Raw genomic sequence first — 25,239 nt, 5'->3', positions numbered from 1 at the left:
GAGGCCATTCAACCCGTTGACTCTGCACCGATCCTTTGAAGAGCATCCTGCCCAGACCCAGTCCCCCACCTGCACCTGTAACACCACATTTCTATGGCTAAACCACCTAGCCTGCGTTCCCTGGACACCATGGGCAAATTAGCATTGTCAAACCACCCAACCTGCACATTCTTGGACTGTGGGAGGAAACCAGAGCACCCTGTGAAAACCTATGCAGACATTGGGTAGCACGCAAACTCCATGCAGACAGTCACCCAAGGCTAGAATTAAACCTGGGTCCCTGGCACTGTGAGGCAGTAGTGCTAACCACTGAGCCCTCACGCTACCTGCATTAAACCACTGTGCTGCCCACGTAGCACATGTAGTGCATGTGTTATTATGGATTAGCTTTTTAAAAGCTTGGGCGGCACGGTGGCACAGTGGTTAGCACTGCTGCCTCACAGTGCCAGAGACCCGGGTTCATTTCCCGCCTCATGCTACTGACTGTGTGGAGTTTGCACATTCTCCCCGTTTCTGCGTGGGTTTCCTCCGGATGCTCCGGTTTCCTCCCACAGTCCAAAAATGTGCAGGTTAGGTGAATTGGCCATGCTAAATTGCCCGTAGTGTTAGTTACAGGGGTAAATATAGGGGAATGGGTTTGGGTGGGTGCGCTTCGGCGGGTCGGTGTGGACTTGTTGGGCCGAAGTATCTCATCAAAAACATAATGAAATCTGCAGTACACTTTATTTCATGGAAATTTTTTTCTTCTCATCTGTGTGTGTGTGTGTCCTGAGATCACAATGGATATTATGAAAGTTGGCATGGTAGATGAAAGGGCACAGTGTGGTGGGTAGGTGGTATGGATTGTTGGCATAAGGAGTCATAAAGGTCTGCAGGTTGTAAATTGGAACGGAGTGTGTTGGGGACCATGCGGCATGTGTACAAGGGCATCATTGGTATATAGGAAGTAGGGGCCCTGGAGTTTGTGTACAGTGAAATGAATATGTGGGTTGGGTGCACACTACATATTGGCAAGGTGAATGTGGTGATGGGAGTTTGTGCAAGATCTTAGGTTGGCATGTAGGGTGTAGGAGAGTGGGTACATGGTGGATGAGTGGGTGCCACAGGGTGGGTTCAAGGGCTAATGTTGACATAGAATCATAGAATCCCTGAAATGTGGAAGCACAACATGGGTGAGGTGTAGACATTGTAGGGATTGAAGCGAGTGTGGGCTGGAGGGCAACTTTATATGTTAATCTTTATTTGTAAACTTTTGAGCACAGTACCAGAAACAGGCTTTCTACCCATCCTGCATTCCTCTTCAGGGTCCTCCCAGGTCACCTGTCTCAAATCTTAACCTATCTCACACCGGTGGTTTCCACCCTTTGCCACTGAAGCAACCAGTAGGAAGTTTGGCCAGTAATTCTTAAAGCTCAGATTCACAGAGTTGGGATTGTCTGTGCATACTTGATCAAAACAAAATAGGCAGGGCCTGAATGTGAGATGTAGATATAGAGTCACACAACAGAAATGGAACTTTCCATCCAACCCGTCCATGCAGAACATAATCCTGTACTTAAGTCCCCTATAAGTTCATTATAATCTATTCACTGAAATTACAAAAAAGAAATGGGAGGAAACTTTTCCTATAAAGTCTTAGTTCCTTCAGTGATAATGGGAACCTTATTATTTCACAAGTATCAAAGGTCTGACACCAAATCCATGTTATATAAATTTGCTGGCAATCCTAAAATAGCAAGAGTTGTAGGTTAAGGCAAACATTCTCAGTAGCATTTTGAATATCCAGTTGTGCAGGCGATGGCAAATAAACTTTAGTGTCAAGAATTCTTATGTAGATGTATTATTATCATTCTCCATTATGATCATTATGATGGTAATGTAGAATTATGATTGATATTCTTTAGCTTGAATCAACGCATTTCAGTTGTGTTTGAATTTTATTTTAAATTCACAAGATGCCGGTGCCACACCTGAGGTCAGCATTTATTGCACATCATTAATTTCAGATAAGGTAGATGGACTGCCTTCATGAACTGTCAAAAGTTTGCCCCTCCTGAGCATTGTGTGGCTTCTGAGAGGACGGTTACAAAATCAACCAATTGATGAAGTAATGGAGTCACCTACAGGCCAGACTAGGTAATGTTAGTCATGACTTGGAGGTGCCAGTGTTGGGACTGTGGTGGACAAAGTTTAAAAATCACACAACACCAGGTTATAGTCCAACATGCTTATTTGTAAGCACTAGTTTTTGGAGCACTGCTCCTTCATCAGGTGGTTGTCATAAGCCGAGTGTACATCAAAATAGTGTGAAGACTGGCTACAGTGTTCTTTGTTTAACTTTTAAGTGACCATTCTCTGCTACCATGATATAACTCAGATAACCAGATAGTAAAAGTTACACCACTCTGACCTCGTCTTTTATATGGTTCTCTTCCATATTTGTTTATCCTTGCGAAGCAATAGAACATCACTTTCAAATGCAAAATTGTTTATAATTTACCTGAGTTCTTTGTTACCATATGAATTGGACTATAAGCATGAATTGAGATTATTAAAAATAAAAATGAAACAGGGGAGTTAAGTCAGTCCAACAGACTTTATTTGGTTGCACTATTTAATTGTGCTTCTCTTCAAATGTAAAAATCACAAAAATATTGCTACTTTGCTCAGCTTATTACCAATAGTAGAGTTAAATCAGTAACCTATTAGTACAGGGACACAAAAGGAACCAGAGCGCACCTGATTGAAAATGGACTCAGTGGTTCAATGTTGAACATGTGTATGTGAGCTCCAAAGTCTCCCAATCTGCCCAACGGATTTATCGGTATTAACAAACTCTTTATATTAATGTAATAAAGTTTAAGACAAGCAGGACTCTGTTAAATTGTTTCTAATTACTTTGTAATTGAAGAGTGGGCAGATTGATGTGTGAGAGCATCGCTGATTTTTGATTATTTTTATTTTATTCTTTTATTAGTTTTGGTTTGAATTAGGAACTGTGAACTAAAGATGACTTTTGTGTAATAGCTCATATTGAAAGGGAAACAGATCAAACAAGCTTTTGTTTATTTGTAAGGCCAGACCTGGAAGTTAATTGCAGGTTGGTTCCTGGTCAATATATTCTGTAGACGAATTGAGTATTGGACTGTGTTTTTAGTGAAAGAAGGAATATGGTTGTTCGTGCTACAAGATGAAGATTTGAGAGCTTCTGGCCTCACCCCCCATGAGTAGCTCTTAGAAACTCACAATAGAAACTAAATTATAGGTATTACTGTCTTTATCTGTAAGGGCGACCTGATTGACATCTACAGAAAATCAACCAGGAAACCATCGACACTTCACTGAGCTCCTCACAATTCATCCAAATATTCCCTACCATTAATGGTATAAGCCCTGCCCTGATGTGCCTGTGGCACAACACATCATGAAAACCACTTAAGTAATCTGGCCAGTTTTGGGTTTTTTTTTCTTTTTATTCCCTAACTTTGTCTTTGTCCAGCTTTTGTGTGAATGGAAATGGGGCTGAAATATAAGGTTTCGTGTTTATAGTGTAGACCAATTAGATAAGTTTTACAGTGCTGAAGTTACTGTCTTGTTAATAAATTGCTAAATCTTCTGTTTAAAATACAAATAGGCGTTGAGAATTGATTATTTTCAGAGTCTGGGCTTGATTATTCAAAAGTCTGGTTAAGAACTATTGAAGTCAGTTTTGAGAGTGTTTGAAAGCTTAAATTTAACAGTGTTGCAAATATAAAGATAAAAATGTCGATTTGGTTTGGTGCCTGTCTCTGTGTCATAACAGGTGACAGATGAGGTTCAATGCAGAGAAGTATAGGTGATGCCCTTTGGTAAGTAGAACATTGAAAGACAATATAAAATAGGGAATTGTAAGGGGCTGAAGGAACAGGGGGACTTAGGTGAATGTGTGCTCAGATCATTAAATATGGTAGGACAAGTGGAGAGCAGTTAGTAAAGCATGTAGCATACTAGACTTTATTAGTAGAGGCAGAGTACAAGAGCCAGGAGATGATGTTGAACTTGTTAGATGCTTGGTAGACCTCAGCTGGGAGTATTGTGTACAGTTATGGGTGCCACATTGTAGGAAAGATGTGAATGCATTGGAGAGTGTAGATGAGAAACTTCAATTATGAGGTTAGATTGGAAACGTTGAGATTGTTCTCGTTGAAGAGAAGTAAGGTGAGTGGAGATTTCATGGAGGCTCTCAAGATCATGAGCATATTGGATAAATTAGGTGGGGAGGAGCTGTTCACGCCCCCTAAAAAGAAGAAGAATGGGAGGGCATAGATCTAAAAAGATGTGCAAATGAAGCAAGGGTGATGTAAGAAGGAACTTCTTCACCATTAGTGAGGATGTAGAATGCACTGCCTGCAAGTGCGATGGAGGCCCATTCAATTAAGACATTCAAAATGGCATTGGATGATTATTTGGATAGAAATAGTATGCAAGATGTGGAAATGAAGCAGGTGACAGTAGGTAATCATCTTCCTTCGAAGAACCGGTGCGTGCCTGATGGGCCAAATAGTTGCCTTCTGCAGTGCAACAATTCTGTGAGTCATTATAAAAGTTTTAAAATGTTTAATTACAATGTTCAGTACAATTATAACAAGAAGTAATGCACTGGAAAGGATATGAAAAGAAAATAATGCTGTTAAGAGGAAATTAGGATGATTGAATACTGAGGAAAGATTGGGAAACTAGCGATAGCTTAGATTGACTCGTACTCCTTCGGAGCATGATTTGATTTATCGGATTTTTGATTTGTAAGAGAATTTTGTCCCAGACTTGTATGAGTGTTCTATATTCTAAATTCCTTCGTTAACTTTTTTGAACAAAAGTGCGTGGAATAAACGTCCTGAGGAAGTGGTGGATGTGGGTGCAATTACAACATTTAAATTACTTTTGGATAATTACATGAATATGAAAGATTTGGAGGGATATGGGCCTGGAGCAAGCAGATGGGGCTACTTTAGTTTGGGATCATGTTCAACATGGACTGGCTGGGCTGAAAAGACTGTTTCCTTGCTGTATGACTCTGACCCTGTGATACAATGTTCTCATTCTATTGCTAATTAAGGAGTTAGAATGGCACCACTGAAAGGAGGATGAAGAGATATTTTTGTTTAACCTATTCAGCGATGTTATGGCACACCTTTGGTGCAGGTGAGCCTTGAACCCAGGCCTTCTCGCCCTGAGCTAGAGGCAGTATCACTGTGCCACAACAGCCCTAAAATGAGAATGTATATAGTGTGATACCTTTATTTAGATTAGAGTGGTGGTGGAAAAGCACAGCAGTTCAGGCAGCATCCAAGGAGCAGGAAAATCGACGTTTCAGGCAAAAGCCCTTCCCTGATACCTTTCTCTGCTTTGTTTTAATTCACGAGGTGTGGAGGTCTCTGGTTTGGCCAGCATTTGTTGCCCATCCCTAATTCCGCAGAGGGCAGAGTCAACCACATTGCTGGCAGTCACATGTAGGCCGGACCAAGTAATGGTGACAGTTTCTTTCCCTGAAGGAGATTAGTGAACCAGCTGGATTTTCCAACAATTGACCATTTTTCCATGGTCATCGTTAGACCTTAATTCCAGATTCTTCATTGAATTCACATTCCAGCATCTGCCATGGTACGATTTGAATCTGGGTCCCCAGAACATTAGCTCACTTTCTGGATCAACACCACTAGCGATAACATCACTGGGCCGTTGTCTCTCCAATGGAATGCAGTTCCATTTATGTATGGAATTGGTAGTAGGTCCTTCTTTCTAGCATGACAATTTTTATTGTAGTGTGGAAATTTGGAAAACTGTTTGTGCTAAATGTAATTTGTGCTCAAGTTTCTGCTGCTTTTTGTGGTTGGTCTGCAACTTGTGGAGAATTATGCCAAAATGCCAGTACACCTAAGTGGAAATTCGAACTATGATGTTGATTTTTTTTTTAAACAGCCTTTTCAGCGATGCTGTTACACATCTCTGGACTGGGTGGAACTTGCACCAAGGCCTTCTTGCTCAGAGACAGGGATACTACACTGATATTTACTCCAAGATCTATGATTTTTGAAGTCTAGACTGAATTGAATCTGCATGTCCTAGTCCCTTAACTTGTAACATTATTCTATCTGTTGACCACAATTGCTTTTTGATACATTAATACAAAGAGAAATGATCAGGAGATCAATGAAAGGGATATGCTTTCTATTGAAAATTGGATTTCTAAGTTCAGTACAAACATTTCTGTGGATGGGTGGATAATTTTATGAAGTGTTACAGTTTGCTTATTAAAATATGAACTAGGGAATAGCTAACAATTCAGTAATTGTTAATAGATTAATTGTCAATAGATTGAGGTTTTTGAAGAAGTAATGAAGAGGATTATTGAGCGCAGAGTGGTGGACGTGATCCAAATGGACTCCAGTAAGGCATTCGACAAGGTTTCTCATGGTAGACAGGTTAACAAGGTTAGATCTCATGGAATACAGGGAGAACTAGCCAGTTGGATGCAGAACTGGCTTGAAGGTAGAAGACAGAGTGGTAGCGTACGGTTGCATTTCAAACTGGAGGCCTGTGACCAGTGGTGTGCCACAAGGATTGGTGCTGGGTCTACTGCTTTTCAACATTTATATAAAATGATTTGGACATGAACATAGGAGGTATCATTAGTAAGTTTGCAGATGACACCAAAATTGGAGGTGTAGTGGGCAGCGAAGATGGTTACCTCAGATTACAATGGAATCTTGATCAGATGGGTCAGTGGGCTGAAGAGTGGCAGATGGAGTTTAATTTAGATAAATGTGAGGTGCTCCATTTTGGGAAAGCAAATCAGAGCAGGACTTGACACTTAATGGGGAGTGTTGCTGGACAAAAAGACCTTGGAGTGCAGGTTCATCGCCCCTTGAAAGTGGACTCACAGGTAGGTAGGATAGTGAAGAAGGCATTTGCTATACTTTCTGTAATTGGTCAGAGCGTTGAGTATAGGAGTTGTGAGGTGATGTTGCTTGGGCCACTTTTGGAATATTTAGGCAGTTCTGGTCTCCTTCCTATTGGAAGGATGTTGTGAAATTTGAAAGGGTTCAGAAAAGATTTACAAGGATGTTGCCACAGTTGGAGGATTTAGGGTATAGGGAGAGGCTGAATAGGCTGGGGCTGTTTTTCTTTGGAGCGTTGGAAGTTGAGGGGTGACCTGCAAGGCTTATAAACTTATGAGGGACGTGGATAGGAGAAATAGACAAGATGTTTTCTCTCGGTTGGGGGAGTCCAGAACTAGAGGGCATATGTTTAGGGTGAGGGGAAAAGTTTCAAAGGGACCTAAGGGGCAACTTTTTCATGCAGAGGGTGGTGTGTGTATGGCATGAGCTGCTAGAGGACATGGTGAAGGCTGGTACAATTACAGTAAAAAGGCATCTATATTGCTATATGAATAGGAAGGGTTTGGAGGGAGATGGGCCAAGTGCTGGCAAATGGAATGAGATTAGGTTGACCATATGGTCGGCATGGACGAGTTGGACCACAGGGTCTATTTTCGTGCTCTACATCTCTGACTCTGAAACATTCAAATTGCCACTGTGAGCTGCTTTTTTTTTTAGTTACGAGCATGTCTAGGGACGGATTTATTTTATTTATTTCAGTAGCTGAGCTAGCATTTGCACAGTATTAGCTCTAGAGCTACAAGCCAGACTGTGTAGATTCAGGAGAGTGTACCATATGACTAAGCATTAGAGTGGCACGCATAGCAGTCATCTTTGATATTGTGAAATGCCATGTACGTTGCACAGTTAACAATCCATGACATGCTACACGAGGAGCATTTTCCCTTGTGCGTAAATTAAGGATTTTAAACTAAATTTTGTATTCCCTCATACTGTATATATTGAATTGTGTCATGTCTTTTAATATTTTATACTTGAGGCATGAGCCTCTCAAATGCCTCGATTTTAGAGTTGATACACTTTGTGAAAGTTGATAATTTGTATTCGAGTTTAGATTAGATTTCCTACAGTGTGGAAACAGGCCCTTCGGCCCAACCAGTCCACACCGACCCTCCAAAGAGTAACCCACCCAGACCCAATTCCCTCTGACTAATGCACCTAACACTATGGGCAATTTAGCATGGCCAATTCACCTGGCCTGCACATCTTTGGACCGTGGGAGGAAACCAGAGCAACCGGAGGAAACCCACGCAGACACTGGGAGAATGTGCAAACTCCACACAGACAGTCACCCAAGGTTGGAATCGAACCTGGGACCCTGGAACTGACCACCATGCCGCACAATGCTGTGAGCTGTGTTTAGATGCCCCAGCTGCATATTTACATCAAATCTTAATTTCTAAGAATGCATCTGTGCTGTTCAACTGTCTGTGCTGAAAGAATAAATAACCAAAGAACAGTGGGTCATTAGGGTTTTTAAAAAATACAGCCTCCTAATCAAGAATGAAGAATATTCAACTAATAATTTTCCTTTGAAGTTGAGGAGATAAAGAACTATACAAGTCACAGAAAAGGCTGTCAAATAATGATAAGTCTGTACATAGAGTAATTGACTGTTGAGTACTTCCATTCTTCTCCTAGTGTGGACTCTGCCTACCTGAAATTCACCACCCTAACTCCCTCTCTGATCTTTCATTTTTTGGTGCCCTAGAGTATTCCAAAGCAGCTTGATGCAAGTTCTCAAAACAGGGGCACCTTTGTGGCTCAGTAGTTAGCACTGCTGCCTCACAGTACCGGGGACCCAGGTTAGATTCCGCCCTCGGGCGACTGTCTGTGTGGAGTTTCTCCCCGTGTTTGTGTCGGTTTCCTCCAGGTCCTCCGGTTGGGCGGGACGCTCTTCAGAGAGTCGATGTGGACCCAATGGGCCTAATGGCCTGCTTCCACTGTAGGAATTCTGTGATTCTATGATCTTCCTTCAGCTGACACTGCATGAACTTCAACCTAACTTTGTTGTTGTTTTATGCCATCAGAATCAAAAATGATATTTCTCCAACTTGGCATTATAGAAAGGGGACAAATTTGCCAACGTTCCCACACCAGATTTCTGTTGCTGGAAAGTGCATGTATGTAAATATTGGATGAGAATTGGATCAACCACATTTAAATAACCACCCATTACTCTACGTCTACACAGATAGATGAAGAGAGGTATTAAAACACTTCAAGAGACAAGGGAGCAAAATTGCTTGGGAGAGAAAATAATTCTTCTATCGAGACTTTTTCACCACATTTGGTATTACAGGCATTCACTTTACCATTATTTAAAATTTTTAGCATGTCCTCTGTTCAAAAACATGTTGGTGCATAGTTGTTCTTCCCAGCCCCTTCCCTTATTATGGATCCTGGCTTAATAATTATAGTTTGTTGTCAGTTATGTAGTGAATCATTATCTAACCTTGAACATTAGGATGACTTGTCAACATGTAAAATGATACTTCAAGCTGCACTGCACAAAGTTAACACAACACCCATGAGCAAGAGTTGTAATTGATCTTATTTTTGTTGATAAATAGTTTTTAAAGTTATCTTGCCTTTATTTGCAATCAAATTATTGATTTGATCAATTTAGATATTTCAACTACACAATGACTAATATAGAGATTGTTTGTTTGTAAAACTGATAAAATGGTCCAGACTGTCATTGGAAATACAAGTACAATGCAATGCCAGAAAGAATCAAATAGTCAATGAAGGGGTAATCATTGAAGTTAAAAATTTGCTGTTTTTTGTGAAATTTCCTTTTGTTTAGGCCCACAGAATTATTTCGCAGTTGCAATACTCAGTCAGACCAAGGAGCCAAGAATGACATGAAACTTTGGGAGAAAGGGACCATAAAGATGCCTTTTATGAACATACCCGTGAAAAATATTAAGACCTGTCAACCAGAAATGTGGAAAGCAGTTGCCTGTTTATTACAAATCAAGCCATGCCACAGCAAGTCTGGAGGAAGTATATGCAAGTAAGTACTGTTTTACTCAAGCATTGAGGCTTCATCTATTTGCCCACTCTATAAAGAGCGTTTTTTCATGGTTTATGCTTTATATATTCCTTCTTTCCTATTGTAGCTTTTCCTTTTGTTGATTTAGGAAAATGCAATATGATGGCACTTTTTTTTTGTATTCAAATAATTGAACAGAGTTGCATAATGAAGCTCATGTTATTTACCATTTCATAAAGATCAGTGTGCAGTAGTGTTTTTGCTGCTGTAACTGTATGACTTAGTGCTTGGGGTAAGAAATAAGGATGCACATGGGAAGTCACGGCAAATTTCTGACTTGCTCACCTGCTTTTGGTGCTTTTGTGCAATAACAGGAATTATGTCCGTTCCAATTAAAAATAAAAATTTAATTTGAGAGCAAAATTTATAACAATACTTCTATTCGAAGATCGCAACTCTCTTAGTGATATATATTGACCAGACATATTTTGATATTAATAATCTTGGCACTGTAACTTAGAATACTTGACGGTAAAATTTATGAGTCTTTGTTCTTGTGGAATGCATCTTCTTTCAACTGTTTAATCTGAGTTCCCACAAATAGGAGTTGTACCCTCTGAGTATCTGGTAAGCGATTAAAGTTTTATTCTATTCCTAAGGCTCAAAATATTTCAATAGCTGTTGATAAGGTTTTTAAATGTGTAAAAACTTAATTGTTTAAAATTTTATATTTAGTGCAGTGGTTTCTGAAAAAAATGATGGCAAGAAGGTTGTATGTCACAGTTGCAGGATATGGAAGATAATGGATACCAGTTTGGCCCTGAAAAACCGTCAGTATCAAGTGCTTAAAGTTTGAGCAGCTTTATCTCAGAATTTGAGCTGGAGACTGAATTACAGATACCACGACATACTGGGGAGAGGGAAGATTAGCTTGATTCTTTGTTCTGGGAGACAGCCAAATCTCTTGGAGTTGGATCATCTGATTTGGTCAGTGTTCAGGGACATGAAAGCATCAGGTAGGTAAAGGGATCCAGAGGGCAGGAGACTCAACCTTTTGTAGTCGTTAAATGTGTTTGAGATTCTTTCACCATGTCTGTGTGAGAGTGAGGATTGCAGGGCAGATATGTTAAGTGCCAATACAGCGTGGTGCAGGCTGGCACTCCAGAACGTGGTCTAAGAAAGAATGTCGTGGTAGAGGTGGTCAATATGGTGAGGGGCTTTGACCCCATTCTCTAACAGCCAAGAATGAGCCCAGATGGCTGTGTTATCTGCTCTGGTTTCCTGACATCTGTTCATAACTGGAGAGGACCTTGGTGTGGGAGGGAGAGGACCTTGGTGTCGGAGAGGGAGGATCTAATCATTGTGGTCCACAAGGCATCAGTGACATTGTGCAAAACCTCCCTTTTTGTCCTGCCTATCAGTATGAAGAGTTAGATTCCAAATTAAGCAGTAACACAAAGATCTCTGTCTCTGTGTTATTACCTGAGCCATGTGCAAATTGCTACAGATCAAATCAGACTAGAGAGATGAATACATAGTTCAAAGTCTGGGAGAAGTGGGTTCAAGTTCGTGGGAGAATGGCTTCCTTTGGGAAGTGCAACTAGCCTCCAGATGCACAAGGGGAAGGAATAAAGAGAGAAAGGTGAATAGTGGTAGAAGACTCAATAGTGAGGGATATTCGATGGATATTTCTGTGGACATGTCTATAGGTTGGTTTGTTGCCTCCTTGGAGCTAGCATCAATAATATCACTGAAATTGTGCAAGGCATTCTGATGAGGAGGCGAAACAGTCAAAGATCATGTTGCCAGCAGTATAAATAGAAAAACTAATAAGGCTCTGCAGGATTTTGGAGAGATAAGCACCAGGTCAAAAACCGGATCTTCAAGGTTGTAATCTTTGGATTACTCCCAGTACTATATGCCAGTGAGTATCGGAATAGGCAAACAGGATATGAATACATGGATGAGTTGATGCAGGAAGGATGACTTTAAATTCCTGAATCACTGATTCCATTTGTAGGAAAGGTGAGACCTGTATAAAGGCATAACAGGACCAACATCACAACGGAGGTCTGCCAGTGCTGTGAGTGGGGATTTAAACTAATTTGGCAGTGGAATGGAATTTGGAGTGAAGATAAAATAGGCAGCAATATGCAGACAAATATAGAAGGAAAATAAAGTCAATGTGGAAGATAAAACATACTTAGTCTAGTTAATACACAAAGGAACATAGCATGGTTGGATGGCATTTACTTTAATGCAAGAAGTCTTGTGAGTAAGATATGTTGAGCATGCTGATTAATGCATTGGAATATGGTATTATTGCTATCATAATGATATAGTTAAGTGAAGATCTGGGTGCTCAGAATTCTAGGGTATAGAATTTTTAGGTGATATAGGAGAGTTTTTTTTTAAAAGGTAGTGTTGCAATATTGATCAAGGAATCAATTGCTGCAATAAGGAGGGATGATAACTTGGCAGGTTTCTCAATTGAGGCTATATGAGTATTACTTAAAAACAAATAAGGTGTAGTCATGTTATTGAGTTTGTATTGTAAACCTCCAAACAGTCAGTGAGATATAGAAGAGCAGATTAGTAGAGATTTACCAGAGTGTACAATATGAGATATCTCGGAGGAGTAATTATAGGCAATTTCACCTTCTCCACTATTAACTGGAATAGGCAAAGTGTGTATGGCTACAAGGACAATAGTCAGCATGGATTTGTCAGAGGGAGATCAAAATCTGATGAATTTGGTTGAGTATTTTTTGAGTTTGTGACTAGCTGCGTGGATTAAGGTAGTGTGATTGTGTTCTACATGAAAGTCATCAAGCTTTTTGACATGGAGATTGGTTAAGGTATATAGATCCCTTAGGATCTAGGGCAAATTAGATTTAAAAATTAGTGGTAAGAAGCAAAGGATGCTTGTTGAAGCTTGTTTTGAGACTGGAAGTTTATGTCCAGTGGCTTACATAGGGTTCGATGTTTGGTCTCTAGCTGTCTGTATTGTACATTAATGACTCTCACAAATATAGGAAGTTTATAGATGACACTAAAATTGGTGATGCACTGCATAATGAAGTGCAGACTCCATGGTCCAAAGGGGCTCTTCTGTATTGTGTGTTTCTATGATCCTTTAGACTACAGTAAAATATAGACAGCATGGTCAGATGGCCAGAGCAATAGCAAATGGAGTTTAATCCTGAAAAGCATTTTGGAGAACATCTAGGCAATAGAATAAATGGTGAATGATCGGACACTGGATAGTGTTGAGAATCAGCAGCTCTTTGGTGTGCATATACATAGATCCTTGAAAGCACCAGAACTTATGGATAGGATGGTTAAGGAGGCATATGGGATTCTTGCCTTTGTTAGTTGAGGCATAGAATACAAGAGCCTGAACGTTATAATGGAGCTGTGTAAGACATTGGTTAAGCCACAGCTGGTGTACCTGAATGGAACTTTGGTCTCCATATCATGTGAAACTCATTGGTTTGCAGAGGAGATGCGCCAAGATGTTGCCCCAACTCGGGTGTTTCAGGCTCTTTCTATGAAGAGACACAAGTCAAAGTTGCTTAACTTCCAGCAAAGAAGGACGAGCGGGTACCTCTTTGATGTGTACAAAATTTGAGGGGTACAGATAGGGTTGATAGGAATAAATGTTTCCCCTCAGAAGGGTCAATTTACAGGGGCACAGATTTAAGAAAATAATTTTTTCACCTAAAGATTGATTAGTATCTGGAACTCAGTGCCTGAAAGTGTGATAGAAGCAAGAACCATCACAATATTTCTGAAGTATTAAGATGAATGCTTGAAACACCATTGTATACAAGGCTATCGGCCATAAGCTGGTAAATGGGATTAAAATATATAGACGCTTGATGACCAGCATGGGCTTAATGGGCCTCTGTCTGTGTTGTAATGTTGTACGATTGTAATTAACAGGGGCTTTTCAGAAGGGCATGACAATGTTGGGGATTGTAATCTACCTGTCAACTGGAAAGGTCAGATGGAGAAAGGCAGCCTTGATGAGGAATTCAGAGTATTTTCAAGGTAGTCTCTTAGAGCAGCATGTTCTGGAGCTGTCAAGAGCAAGTATACCAGACCTGATATTGTGCATTGTGAAAGGATTAAGCCATGATCTCTCAGTGAGGTCTGTGATTTTGTCTTCAATTTAAATAAGGATCTAGAGATGTAGTGGCAGACGTGTATAGAAATATTTCAGAACACACAGAATGGGCACATTCTAATAAGTGAGAAAATTCCAGAGGGCAAATCTACCATCTAGAAATATGAAGGTAGTATCAGGCTAAAAGAAAAAGCATATAGTTATGTAAAGATAGGTGGCAGATCAGAAGATTGAACAGAATATTTTTTTAAATATGAAAAGATGACCAAAAATGAATAAAGAGGGAAAAGTTAGAGTACAAGAGGAAGCTAGCTAGAAATATTATCGTAAATATTTCAATGAATATTTAAAAAATAAGAGTTAACAAGCTGACCGTTGTCCTATGGACTGCTGAATTAATAATGGAAAATAAGAAAATGTCAGATGAATTGAAGAGGTATTTTGCATCTGTCTTCACTGTAGGAGCAACATTCCTGAAACAGCAATAAACCAGGAAATGAAATGGAAGGAAGAGAGGAACTCAGAAAAATTGGAATCGCCAGGGAAGTGGTACTGAGGAAATTGTTGAAGCTGAGGGCTGATAAGAGTCAGGGTCCTAAAACAAACAAAAGGGCAGAAGAAACTCAGCAAGCCTGGCAGCATTTGTGGAGAGTTTAGGTCAGCATGGTGCTGGAAAAGCACAGCAAGTCAGGTAGCATCCGAGGAGCTGGAAAATTGACCTTTCGGGCAAAAGCCCTTCATCAGAAATAGAGGCAGGAAGCCTCTAGGGTGGAGAAGGTATTTTCCTGTTCCTCGGATGCTGCCTGACCTGCTGTGCTTTTCCAGCACCACTTTGATCTAAACTCTGGTTTCCAGCATCTGTTGTCCTCACTTTTGCTTAGCATCTGTGGAGAGATGAACAGAGTTCACCTTTTGAGTGCAGGAACCTTTTGTCAGGATTTCAACAGAACGCTTATTCTGCCAGTGCTATTTTTGTTTCAGATCACAGCTCTTTGCTTCACCCTTAAGCCCAAAGAACTAGAAAGTTATTACATTGATTTTACATTTACTCCCTTGATTCTGGGCTGGTCCATATAGATTGGAAGGTAATAACTGTAACCCTTTTCTCAAAAAGGGAGGGAGGTGGAAAGCGGAAACAGCCTGGTTAGCTTAAGATCTGTAATTGGAACATGTTACAAGCTATTAAAGACGTTGTAACAGGATACTTGGATATGTTTGAGGTAACTAGGCAGAGTTAACATGGTTTTTGTGAATTGAGAGCTTTTTGATGAGTTAATGTGCTATCCTTAGATTTCCAGAAGGCATTTGATAAATTGCCCCACAAAAGGTTACTACGGAAAATAAAAACTCATGATAGCATATTGTTATGGGCAGAAGATTGGCTGACTAGCAGGAAGCAATGAGTAAGTATAAGTGGGTCTTTTTGATGAAAGGAACAAAGGTATACTGCTAAATTTGCTGAAGACCTACAGAGGTAAGAAACAAATTAAGTTATGAAGAGGTCATAAGGAGGTGACAAAATGATGTAAATCAAGTGAGTTGGTAGATCTGACAATTGGCATATGATGTGGGAAAATGTGAAGTGCTTTGAAACAGGAAGAATTAAAAAGAAGCATATTTTCTAAATGGTGGGAGAGTGCAGAGCTCTGAATTGCAGAGAGATCTGGGTGTCCTCATGCCTGAATTGCAATGGCTAGCTTGAAGGTGTAGCAAGTTTTTGGGAAATGAAGTAGAACGTTCTCATTTATTGTGAGTGGGATGACTACAAAGTTGAGGTTATGCTTCAGTTATACAGGGCTCTAGTAAGAGGGCATCTGTTGTATTGTGCACAGTATTCACTTTATTTAAGGAAGGATGCATTTGCATTGGAGGCAGTTCAGAGAATGTACACTAAATATGGAGCCTGTCTCACAAGAAAAAGCTAATCAAGGCAAGCTTGTTTCCGGTGGGGAAGAGGCGACTTGACTGAAACATACAAAGTCCGGAAGAATCTTATCAGCGTAGATGTGGAGAGGTTGTTTTCTCTCAAAGCAAAATCAATAACTCGGGATTAAAACAAAAGCAGGCGTCACCCATTTATAATAGCGATTGGACAGTAAATTTTCTCTGAGAGTCATAAATTGTCAGAACTCTGTCCTTGAAAGGTTGGTGGATGCAGAGTCTTTGAATGTTTTTGAGCCAGAGATTGTTAAGCACGAGTTTGAAAGGTTATCAGGTATGGGCGGAATGTGGATTTGAAATTACAATCCGATCAGCCAGCTGTTTCGCAAACATTTCCTATTCCAATTTAAAAGCAACTTCCCTACTTTTCTGATTTCTTTTTTATCTCTTAAGTCATCTTAGCCTCTTGTTTGTGCCTTTCCTGCACCTTACCTACCTTTTTAAACCATCCAAGGTTTTCTTCTAAATAGTTTGTAGCTTATTGTATGTTAACTTCCTCTCTTTCACAAATGTGTCATACTGCTTTGCTACTCCATTAAGTTATCTTTTTCCGATCTTATTAAAATGCTTTCACTTTTATCAAGCAACCTGATGGAGAATACATGGGCTCCCCAACCCTGGGGATCTGTCCTGCGAACTCCTGTACTTAAAAATGCAATCCCATGCAGGATTATAATTTTAAAGATCAGACGTAGGATCGTTTCCTGTACCTACAAACAACTACTTTGTATTGTCCTGCATTGTGTTCTGACTTGTATACAAATCAACTTCAACAGGCTCAAGAACACAACCTGGGGACTACCTGTACACGAGAAAAGTCAGTACTTGTCTTTTTACTTTATTGATGCCAATTGACCTGTTTATTTCTAGGGTTTTCTGTTCATTTAACTAGCTCTATCATTTTCTGGAAATGTAATTTCATACATTGTAGGGAGAAGCCTTCACAAAATCATGGGGTAAGGATCAAGCAATTTTTTTTTCTTTCCCGTGTCTCATGGCATATGGATGGCATTTGTTGCCATCCTAAACTGCCTTGAGCTACTACAGTTCATCCAATGATACCAAGTGGCCTTTCAGTTTTATTTTATTTCACCTCTTAGTCTTATCTCACTATTTCTCATTCTTTTTAAAGATACTGGTACAAGAGGAGCACCAGATACAACCTTGACACATTTTTACCTGATAGAAGTTCTCTGGCTCAAAAACTCAAAGTTAGACAGCCAGAAGTCAGTGTTGATAACACCTGTGTCCAGCCCAAAGAATAGGGTAGTGGGGTAGGATGCTCTTCAGAGTGGACTCGATGGGCCAAATGGCTTGCTTCCACACTGTAGGGATTCTATACCCTCCAATCCAATACCATCTCCGTCTTTGTGGTGGAAGTTTGCTGTTGAAGTTAAACAGCATATTAAACAATCTAAGAAGAGGTTTGCTACACCTTAATGTGTATCTAGAAACAGGAAGAATTGCTGCTGTTTATGTAGAAGATTCTATTGAAATGAATCGTAATGAAGGGCGAGACAGAATAACCAGTCTTTTTCAGGTTGTCATTGCTCATGGATACTGTATAGTTCAATTCTGAGGCCTCACTTATTTGCATTAATTTCTTAGATGAAAGAATGAAATATGTCCACATTTGCTAATGATACAAAATTAGATGTGATAATCATTTAAGATTCTGCAGACAGGCAAGTTAAGCAAGGGAAGAAAGTTGTGACAGATTGAGTGTAACTAAGGAGAAGTGAAAAATTATTCACTTTGAGGGAAAGCTTAAAAACTGAATATATTTTAAAATAAGAAGCCTTTAAATGTTTTCAGAGTCCTTTTACATGAAATATGCAGATACAGTAAGCATTTCAGCAAATGTATTTTGGTTTTTATGGCGCAAGGCTTAGAATGTAAGAGGAGGACTGACTTAGTACAACTGTACTTGCTTTAGTGAGACCACAACTGGCTCACTGCATACTATTTTGTTTCAGCTCATAAGGAAAGATGTACTTGCTTTAGAGGAGGCACAACAAACATTTGCTAAGTTGATTACAGTGGAGAGGTTATCTGTGGAGGAAAGATTGAATTGAATGAGGCAATATTCTCTGGAATTCAGAAAAATAAGTGAAATTCCATTGAAACATAGAAGCTCCTGAGGGCTGATTCAGTAAATGCTGAGAAGCTGTTGTCCTTGGCAAGTCCAGAACAAAAGGGCATGATAGCTGTTCAGACCAAGACAAGAAGAAATCTCCTCAGGCAGAGTTGCGAATTGCTATAATTCTCTATCCCAGAGAGCTGTTATTGTTGAACTGTCAACTATATTCAAGGCTGAGATGAACATATTTTTGGGCTCCGAGTCAGCCATGTTATATAAAATGGAGGCTGTTGATTATTGTACAGCAGAGCTGACGAAAATAATTGAGGTCTATTTTTGCTTCTATTTCTTGTGTTCTCATTTTCTGTATTTCTGTACCTGGTTGGAGATAAGCCATCACTACTGAATGCATTCTGAAACAGCTCTAATTTATGTGCATGTGCAAATTGCATTCAGAAAGCAGAATATCTGATAGTTTGTGCACATTCATTTTACAAATTCTCTGTTCCCTTTTTATAGATCAGACTGTATAGAAATTCTTACAAATTGTGGAGACCATAGTAAATTTCCAACAGAGCAGACTGCTGAAACTATTTGTAATCTCTTGTCCCCAATTGATGATTTCAAGAATTGCATTCCACTCAGAAAGTATCTTGGTATGTATACTGATTTGATGATTTTGTTTTTTTTTGTTATTTTTAAGAAGACCGTAGTAAGAGACCAAGAAACAACAATAATCTCCGTTATTTTAGCATACTCTAAAATTCTCAAATTTGCTTCAGCATCACCAAATAAATTTTAATGCAGTCACTGTTATGTAGGAAAATACAGGAGCTATCTCTGGATGGAGCATGATCCCACAAATAGTGAATAACAAATATGAATGATCAATTAATATGTTTATGGTTATGGTTATGATTAGGAGATGAATGTTGACTAGGTCACCTGAGAGCTTTGTGCTCTTCACACAATACCATGGAATCCTTAGTAATCTTGTCAGAGGTCACACGACACCACGTTATAGTCCAACAGGTTTGTTTAAAATCACAAGCTTTCAGAGTGCTGCTCCTTCATCAGGTGAAGTACTTCACCTGACACAGGAGCAGTGCTCTGAAAGCTTGTGATTTCAAATAAACCCATTGGACTATAACCTGGTGTCATGTGACCCCTGACTTTTTCTACCTCAATCCAACACTGACACCTCCACATCGTTAATCATCATGGAAAGTGACTGTTTAGAATGAATATTCTTTTAGAAGATGTATCTCAGGAACACTCCATTATTTATTTATTTATTTATTGATAGCTCCAAGTCCTTTCCACAACATTGTTGAAGAGGTCATTCATCCCTGTAACCCTAATGTGTGCCCCAATAACCATGTGTGTGAGGTGAATCGAAAAGGTTGCCAACCTGGGCAAGACTGTCTTCCCTACTTGTGTGTCCCAGGTGAGTGATAACTGTAAGTGTTAGGATATTGAATTTTTTTTCTTATTTAATGATGAAGTTTCACTGAAAATACATCCAATATTAGGCATAGTTGAAAATTGTCTGCTACTCTGTTGATCTCCCTTAAATGTCTTTTGCTACATTACCTTGCTGCCTACTGACAATCTCCTCCCCTACATTGGAGCAAATTCAAACGGGGCCTTTGGAAGACATTATGATCTTCCAAAGGCTATTGGGTTTATTCTTCAGGAAATATGGAATACTTATAACTAGCATTGCTCTTCAAACAACCATATATGCTTTTCAAATTAGAATTTAAGGATTATAAAATGGAGGAAACCCTAACCATTGATGTCTTTTGCAGGTAATGTATAATCACTTTTTCAGACTTTTGTGTCCAATATTGAAAGACCTGAGATTATGAAAAAAGTCTGCAGAAGGCTTGTTATTGAATTTATGATGGTTGTGCTAGTATTTAAAATTGCTGTTTACTTAGTAAATGTGAAATGGGGACAAATGAGAAGCGAAAAGACCACACCTTCCAAAAACTATTTTCAATGATTATCAAAAATGTATAAAATATTAAATTGTCATCAATAAAATGGAATAATGTTTTGAAGTACAGCTGACTATGGCCTGGATTTTTACTGAATCAGGGAAATTCTGTAGACTTAGAAAGAAAGCAAGTGAGATCCGCACTCACTAACATACCTCCATTTCTGACAGAACCCATGGTGGCAGTACGGGAATGAAGTTGGGGCATTACTAACAAGAAAGGAAGCCATGAACTCAGCAATGCAATTTGAACTCAATGCTGAATTACCAATTTATGTAATAATTGTAAATGCAATTGTGGGTCGATAAGATCTATAGGAATGTCAAGCTGCAAAGTGTTTAAATCTCATTCCCTTGAAAGAAAATTTAAAAGTAGACTACCAGAAAAAATCTCTCTTAACAATTAGAGTAACTGTTGGACATTATTTCTTTTCCTGATATGATCTAATTTTAATACCTCAGGTTTTGTGTGACCACAGAATAAAGATTTAGAGTTTTGGGGATAGTGGGCGAGGATAGTTATTGAGCAGGTTGGGGAGGAAGAATGGAGTGATGATTGGATGGGTGGAGTTAAGAGCTGTTCACTGGTAATGGGTGAGATTTGTTGACAGAGAATTAGAGTTGTTTAAGGCTATTGTATGATCTTAATGTGAATGTGCTGGTGTTGGACTGGGATGGACAAGGTCAGAAGTCACAGCACACCAGATTATAGTCCAACAGGTTTATTTATAATCACAAGCTTTTGGAGCACTGCTTCTTCGTCAGATGAAGTCATCAAGTGAAGGACTACACCTGATGAAGGAGCAACGCTCCAAAAGATTATGATTTCAAATAAACCTATTGGACTATAACCTGGTGTAGTGTGACTTCTGACCATATGATCTTAAAATAGTGAAGACTCAGTTTTTTTAATCAGGCTGTGTCTTCACCAATTAGGCCAAGGGGAAAAGGTGAATAAGTCATACCCACTGACAGAAAAGAAAAACAAACAATTTAAATGCCCAGGTAGCTGTCAAGACTCAGTCGAAGTTCCATGACTTTAATTGCTGACTTGGAGGCTATGACTCCCAAACCTCATCCTGTAATCCCACTGGAGACCATGACCCACAATTTGGGAACTCCTGTCCTCAGGATTAGCATTATGTTGACATTAATGTTTGTTTGTTTTCCACAACCTTCATTATCTCAGTCAAGGATCCTGAATTCACAGTTCGATAGATGATTCAAGCAGGTTTTTCAAGGATTAACTATCCTTGAATGTGAGGTTACGAGTATAGAATTATTTGTTTTATGAGGGATTAACTACTCTATATAAATGCCATTGTGAATTTCAGGTTTTCCTGATTACAGGTAAGGCTTTAATAAATTTTTTGAACTTTACCAGATTTATCCTAGGCTGCTCCGGGAAGCGAGAAAGGAGGTTGCTAAGCCGCAGGCGAGGATATTTGCCTCCTCACTCTCCACTGGAGTCGTACTGGAGGATTGGAAGGAGGCGAATGTTGCTCTTTTTCTCGAGAAGGGTAATAGGGAAGTCCCTGGCAATTACAGACCAATCAGTCTTATGTCTGTGGTCAGCAAAGATTTGGAAAGAATTCAAAGGGATAGGATTTATGACTATTTGGCAAAGCATCATATGATTAAAGGCAGTCAGCATGACTTTGTGAGGGGCACGTCATGCCTCACAAATCTTATTGAGTTCTGTGAGGAGGTGACAAGATAGATCGACGCAAGTCGAGCAGAGGATGTGGTGTATATGGACTTCAGTAAGGCATTTGGTAAGGTTCCCCATGGTAGGCTTATTCATAAAGTCAGGAAGTATGGGATACAGGGAGATTTGGCTATCTGGATTCAGAATTGGCTGGCTGACAAGGCAGAGAGTGGTTGTAGATGGAAAGTATTCTGCCTAGAGGTCAGTGTTCAGTGGGGTCCAGCAAGGGTCTTTTCTTGGGCCTCTGCTCTTTGTAGCTTTTATAAATGACTTGGATGAAGAGGTTGAGCAGTGGGTTAGTAAATTTGCAGATGACAAAGGTTGGAGGTGTCGTTGATTGTATAGAGGGCTACTGCAGGCTGCAGCGTGACCTAGACAGGATGCAGAGCTGGGCTGAGAAATGGCAGATGGAGGGAATAAATGTGAAGTGATGCATTTTGGAAGATCGAACTTGAATGCTGAATATAGGATTAAAGACAGGATTCTTGGCAATGTGGAGGAACAGAGGGATCTGGGTGTGCAAGTACATAGATCCCTCAAAGTTGCCACCCAAGTGGATGCGGTTGTTAAGAAAGCATATGGTGTTTTGGCTTTCATTAACAGGGGGATCGAGTTTGAGTCGCGAGGTTTTGCTACAGCTCTAAAAGTCCCTGTGAGACCACACTTGGAATATTGTGTCCGGTTCTGGTCACCCTACTGTAGGAAAGATACAGAGGCTTTGGAGAAGGTGCAAAGAAGGTTTACCAGGTTGCTGCCTGAACTGGAGGGCTTGCCTTATGAAGAAAGGTTGAATAAGCTCAGGCTTTTCTCTTTGGAGAGAAGGAGGAAGAGAGGAGACCTGATCAAGGTATACAAGATAATGAGTGGAATAGATAGAGTCAATAATCAGAGACTTTTCCCCAGGACAGGATTGACTGGTACGAGGAGTCCTATTTTGAAGATATTAGGAGGAAGGTATAAAGGAGACATCAGAGGTAGGTCCTTTACGCAGAGAGTGGTGAATGCATTGAATACGTTGCCAGCTGTGGTGGTGGAAGCAGAGACATTAGGGACATTTTAAGTCTCTGCTGGACATGCACCTGGATAGCAATGACTTGAGGGATGTGTAGGTTAAATTGTTATATTTTATATTAAGATTACACCTTGGCACAACATCGTGAGCCAAAGGGCCTGTTTTGTGCTGTACATTTCTATGTTCTATGTTCTAACTTGATTGTTTAACCTCCACATACTCTTGAGGTCTGCCGATAGTGAATATTGGGTGAGTTGGCATGGGGGTATGTAAAGGAAAAGAATAGTGTGGATTAGGCATGAATTGGCATTAAGGCTGTAGGACCAGGAGCTGGCATGAGTTGTCATGGATGGGCTGAGGATGGAGATGGATGGAAATGGATTAGGTTGAGAATGGTAATGGTTGAGAGGAGGTTGTAAGACATGAAGGCTCGAAGGCTGGTGTTTAACAAAACAACTAGATGAAGCCTAACAGAATCAAGGCAGGTCTTTTTTAAATGGCCTATCTTGGCACCTGGAGCCTTGATTCTATATCCAGAATAGTTGCTGTACCAAGCCGTGAGCCATCTGGATAGAATGCTTTCTAATTGGACATAGCAAATGTTCTTAGCCTCCTAAGGAAGTAGAAGTATTGTTGTGCTTTCTTGACAGTTGCATCAATGTGGGTGGTCCAGGACAGATTGTTGGTGATTTGTCACTCCAAGTGCTTTCGACATCCACCTCAACTCCATTATGGAGATAAGGGCATGCGCTCCATCTTGTTTCCTGAAGTCAATGACAAGCTGTCTTGTTTGCTGTCATCAAGGGAGAGATATCATTATACCATTCCATCAAGTGCTCTATCTCTATCTGGTACTCCATCTTGCCATTGTTTGAGATCTGGCCTACAACTGTAATGTCATCAGCTAACCTGTAGATGGAGTAAGGACGAAATTTGACCACACAGTCATGAGTGTACAGCGAATAAAGTAAGAGGCTGAGTATGCAGCCTGGCGGGGTGCCAGTGTTGAACTTGTCGTGGAGGAGGTGTAATTGCTTATTCTCGCTGATTGCGGTCTGTGGGTCAGAAAGTCAATGGATCCAGTTAGAGAAGGCGGAGTAGAGACCTTGGCGGAGTTTGGAGATTAGTTTAGTTGGAATTATAGTGTTGCCTACAGCTCTGCCTTCAATGAGTAGGAACCTGACATAGATATCCTTATTATCCAAATCTTCCATGGATGAGCGTAAGGCTAGGGAGATGGTACCTTCCATGGACCTATTGTGTCGGTAGGCAAATTGCAAGGGATCAAGGCAGGCTTGACATGAGCCATGACTAACCTCTTGAAGCACTTCAGAATTATGGAGGTCAGGGCCATTGGATGGTAGTCGTTGAGACATATTGCATGAGTCTTTGGTACTGGGATGATGGTGCTGTTCTTGAAGCAGGTGGGGACTTCAGGTTGTAGTAAGGAGAGGTTAAAGGTGTCAGCAAATACATGCACAGGATTTGATTGCATGGCCTGGGGACTCCATATGAGCTATGGGTTCACTCTCAAAAAAGCCGATCTGATGTCTGCAGCAGTGATTGAGGGAACAGGTGCATCCAAGGCTATTGGGACAGGTAACACCATTTCACTCATCTTCTGTTTTTGATATTTTAGTGAACTAGCATTGAGGCAGAAAGTTTCCAAACTCCAACTGCCTAATTTGGGAGCAAAATGCTGGACCTGTCACTTCAAAGCAAAACTGGAATTTATCCTAAATTGTTGGAAAGCAATTTTGAAACAGATGTTAGGAAGGGCTCCTCTATTCTAAATAGCCTTCGTGTTGGATAATCCATCTGACATCCATTTCAGACAAAACATTTGCAAATTCTTCATTTATTATTGATGCTGATAGTGGAGGAAGTAAAAGCTCTTGGGAGATGGACTTTAATTAAAGTGTTTACTAACTAAAATAGATAATAAATGCAATGAGAGAGCTGGTCTAGCCTCTACTGTTTCCAGTTCACTTAACCTTGTCATGCAACATTGAAAGGAGCTCACTTTATTGGTTTTGGTCCTATTATGTACCATTAACATAAATCACTCAAAAAAGTAAGCTGTTCATGTTTGAAGATTGGAGATAGAAAAATAATGGAGCACAAAACAGTCTGATTCAGAAAGATTTTGATATTTTAGTGAACTAGCAGTGTAGATATACAGTTTCAAAAGTGAAAACTATAATTGAATGCAGCCAAAGTAAAAAATTTAGTTTAGAAGCAAGGAACAAAATTTCGTGTTGTAAAATGTGAAGCAGTCATGCTGTATATTGATCAAGAAAACAATCTGGCAGTTCTGAAGAAAATCAATAAAATTGAATTCAATTTGAGTTTTATTGCGGGGAGTCATCCCAGCCCCTGAATGACATGGATAATGGCAAGTTAGTTGAAAAAGTAGTGTGAGATTGGCTGA

The 25,239-nt window shown here is 39.9% G+C and overlaps 1 protein-coding gene across 3 annotated transcripts in view; it reads left to right on the top strand.

Moving 5' to 3' along the window:
- The window catches only part of reck (reversion-inducing-cysteine-rich protein with kazal motifs), a 177,172-nt gene that overhangs the window by 93,730 nt on the left and 58,203 nt on the right, over positions 1–25,239 (top strand). For all 3 annotated transcript variants that reach the window (XM_072571197.1, XM_072571198.1, XM_072571199.1), the window contains 3 exons: positions 9,748–9,957; positions 18,606–18,742; positions 19,393–19,533. In XM_072571197.1, coding sequence (XP_072427298.1) covers positions 9,748–9,957; positions 18,606–18,742; positions 19,393–19,533 — 488 coding nt within the window. The remainder of the gene's footprint in view (positions 1–9,747; positions 9,958–18,605; positions 18,743–19,392; positions 19,534–25,239) is intronic.

This window comes from Chiloscyllium punctatum, chromosome 5, assembly GCF_047496795.1.
Source record: "Chiloscyllium punctatum isolate Juve2018m chromosome 5, sChiPun1.3, whole genome shotgun sequence".
Taxonomy (NCBI): Eukaryota; Metazoa; Chordata; class Chondrichthyes; order Orectolobiformes; family Hemiscylliidae; genus Chiloscyllium; species Chiloscyllium punctatum.
This window is presented reverse-complemented; position numbering and strand designations above follow the sequence as displayed.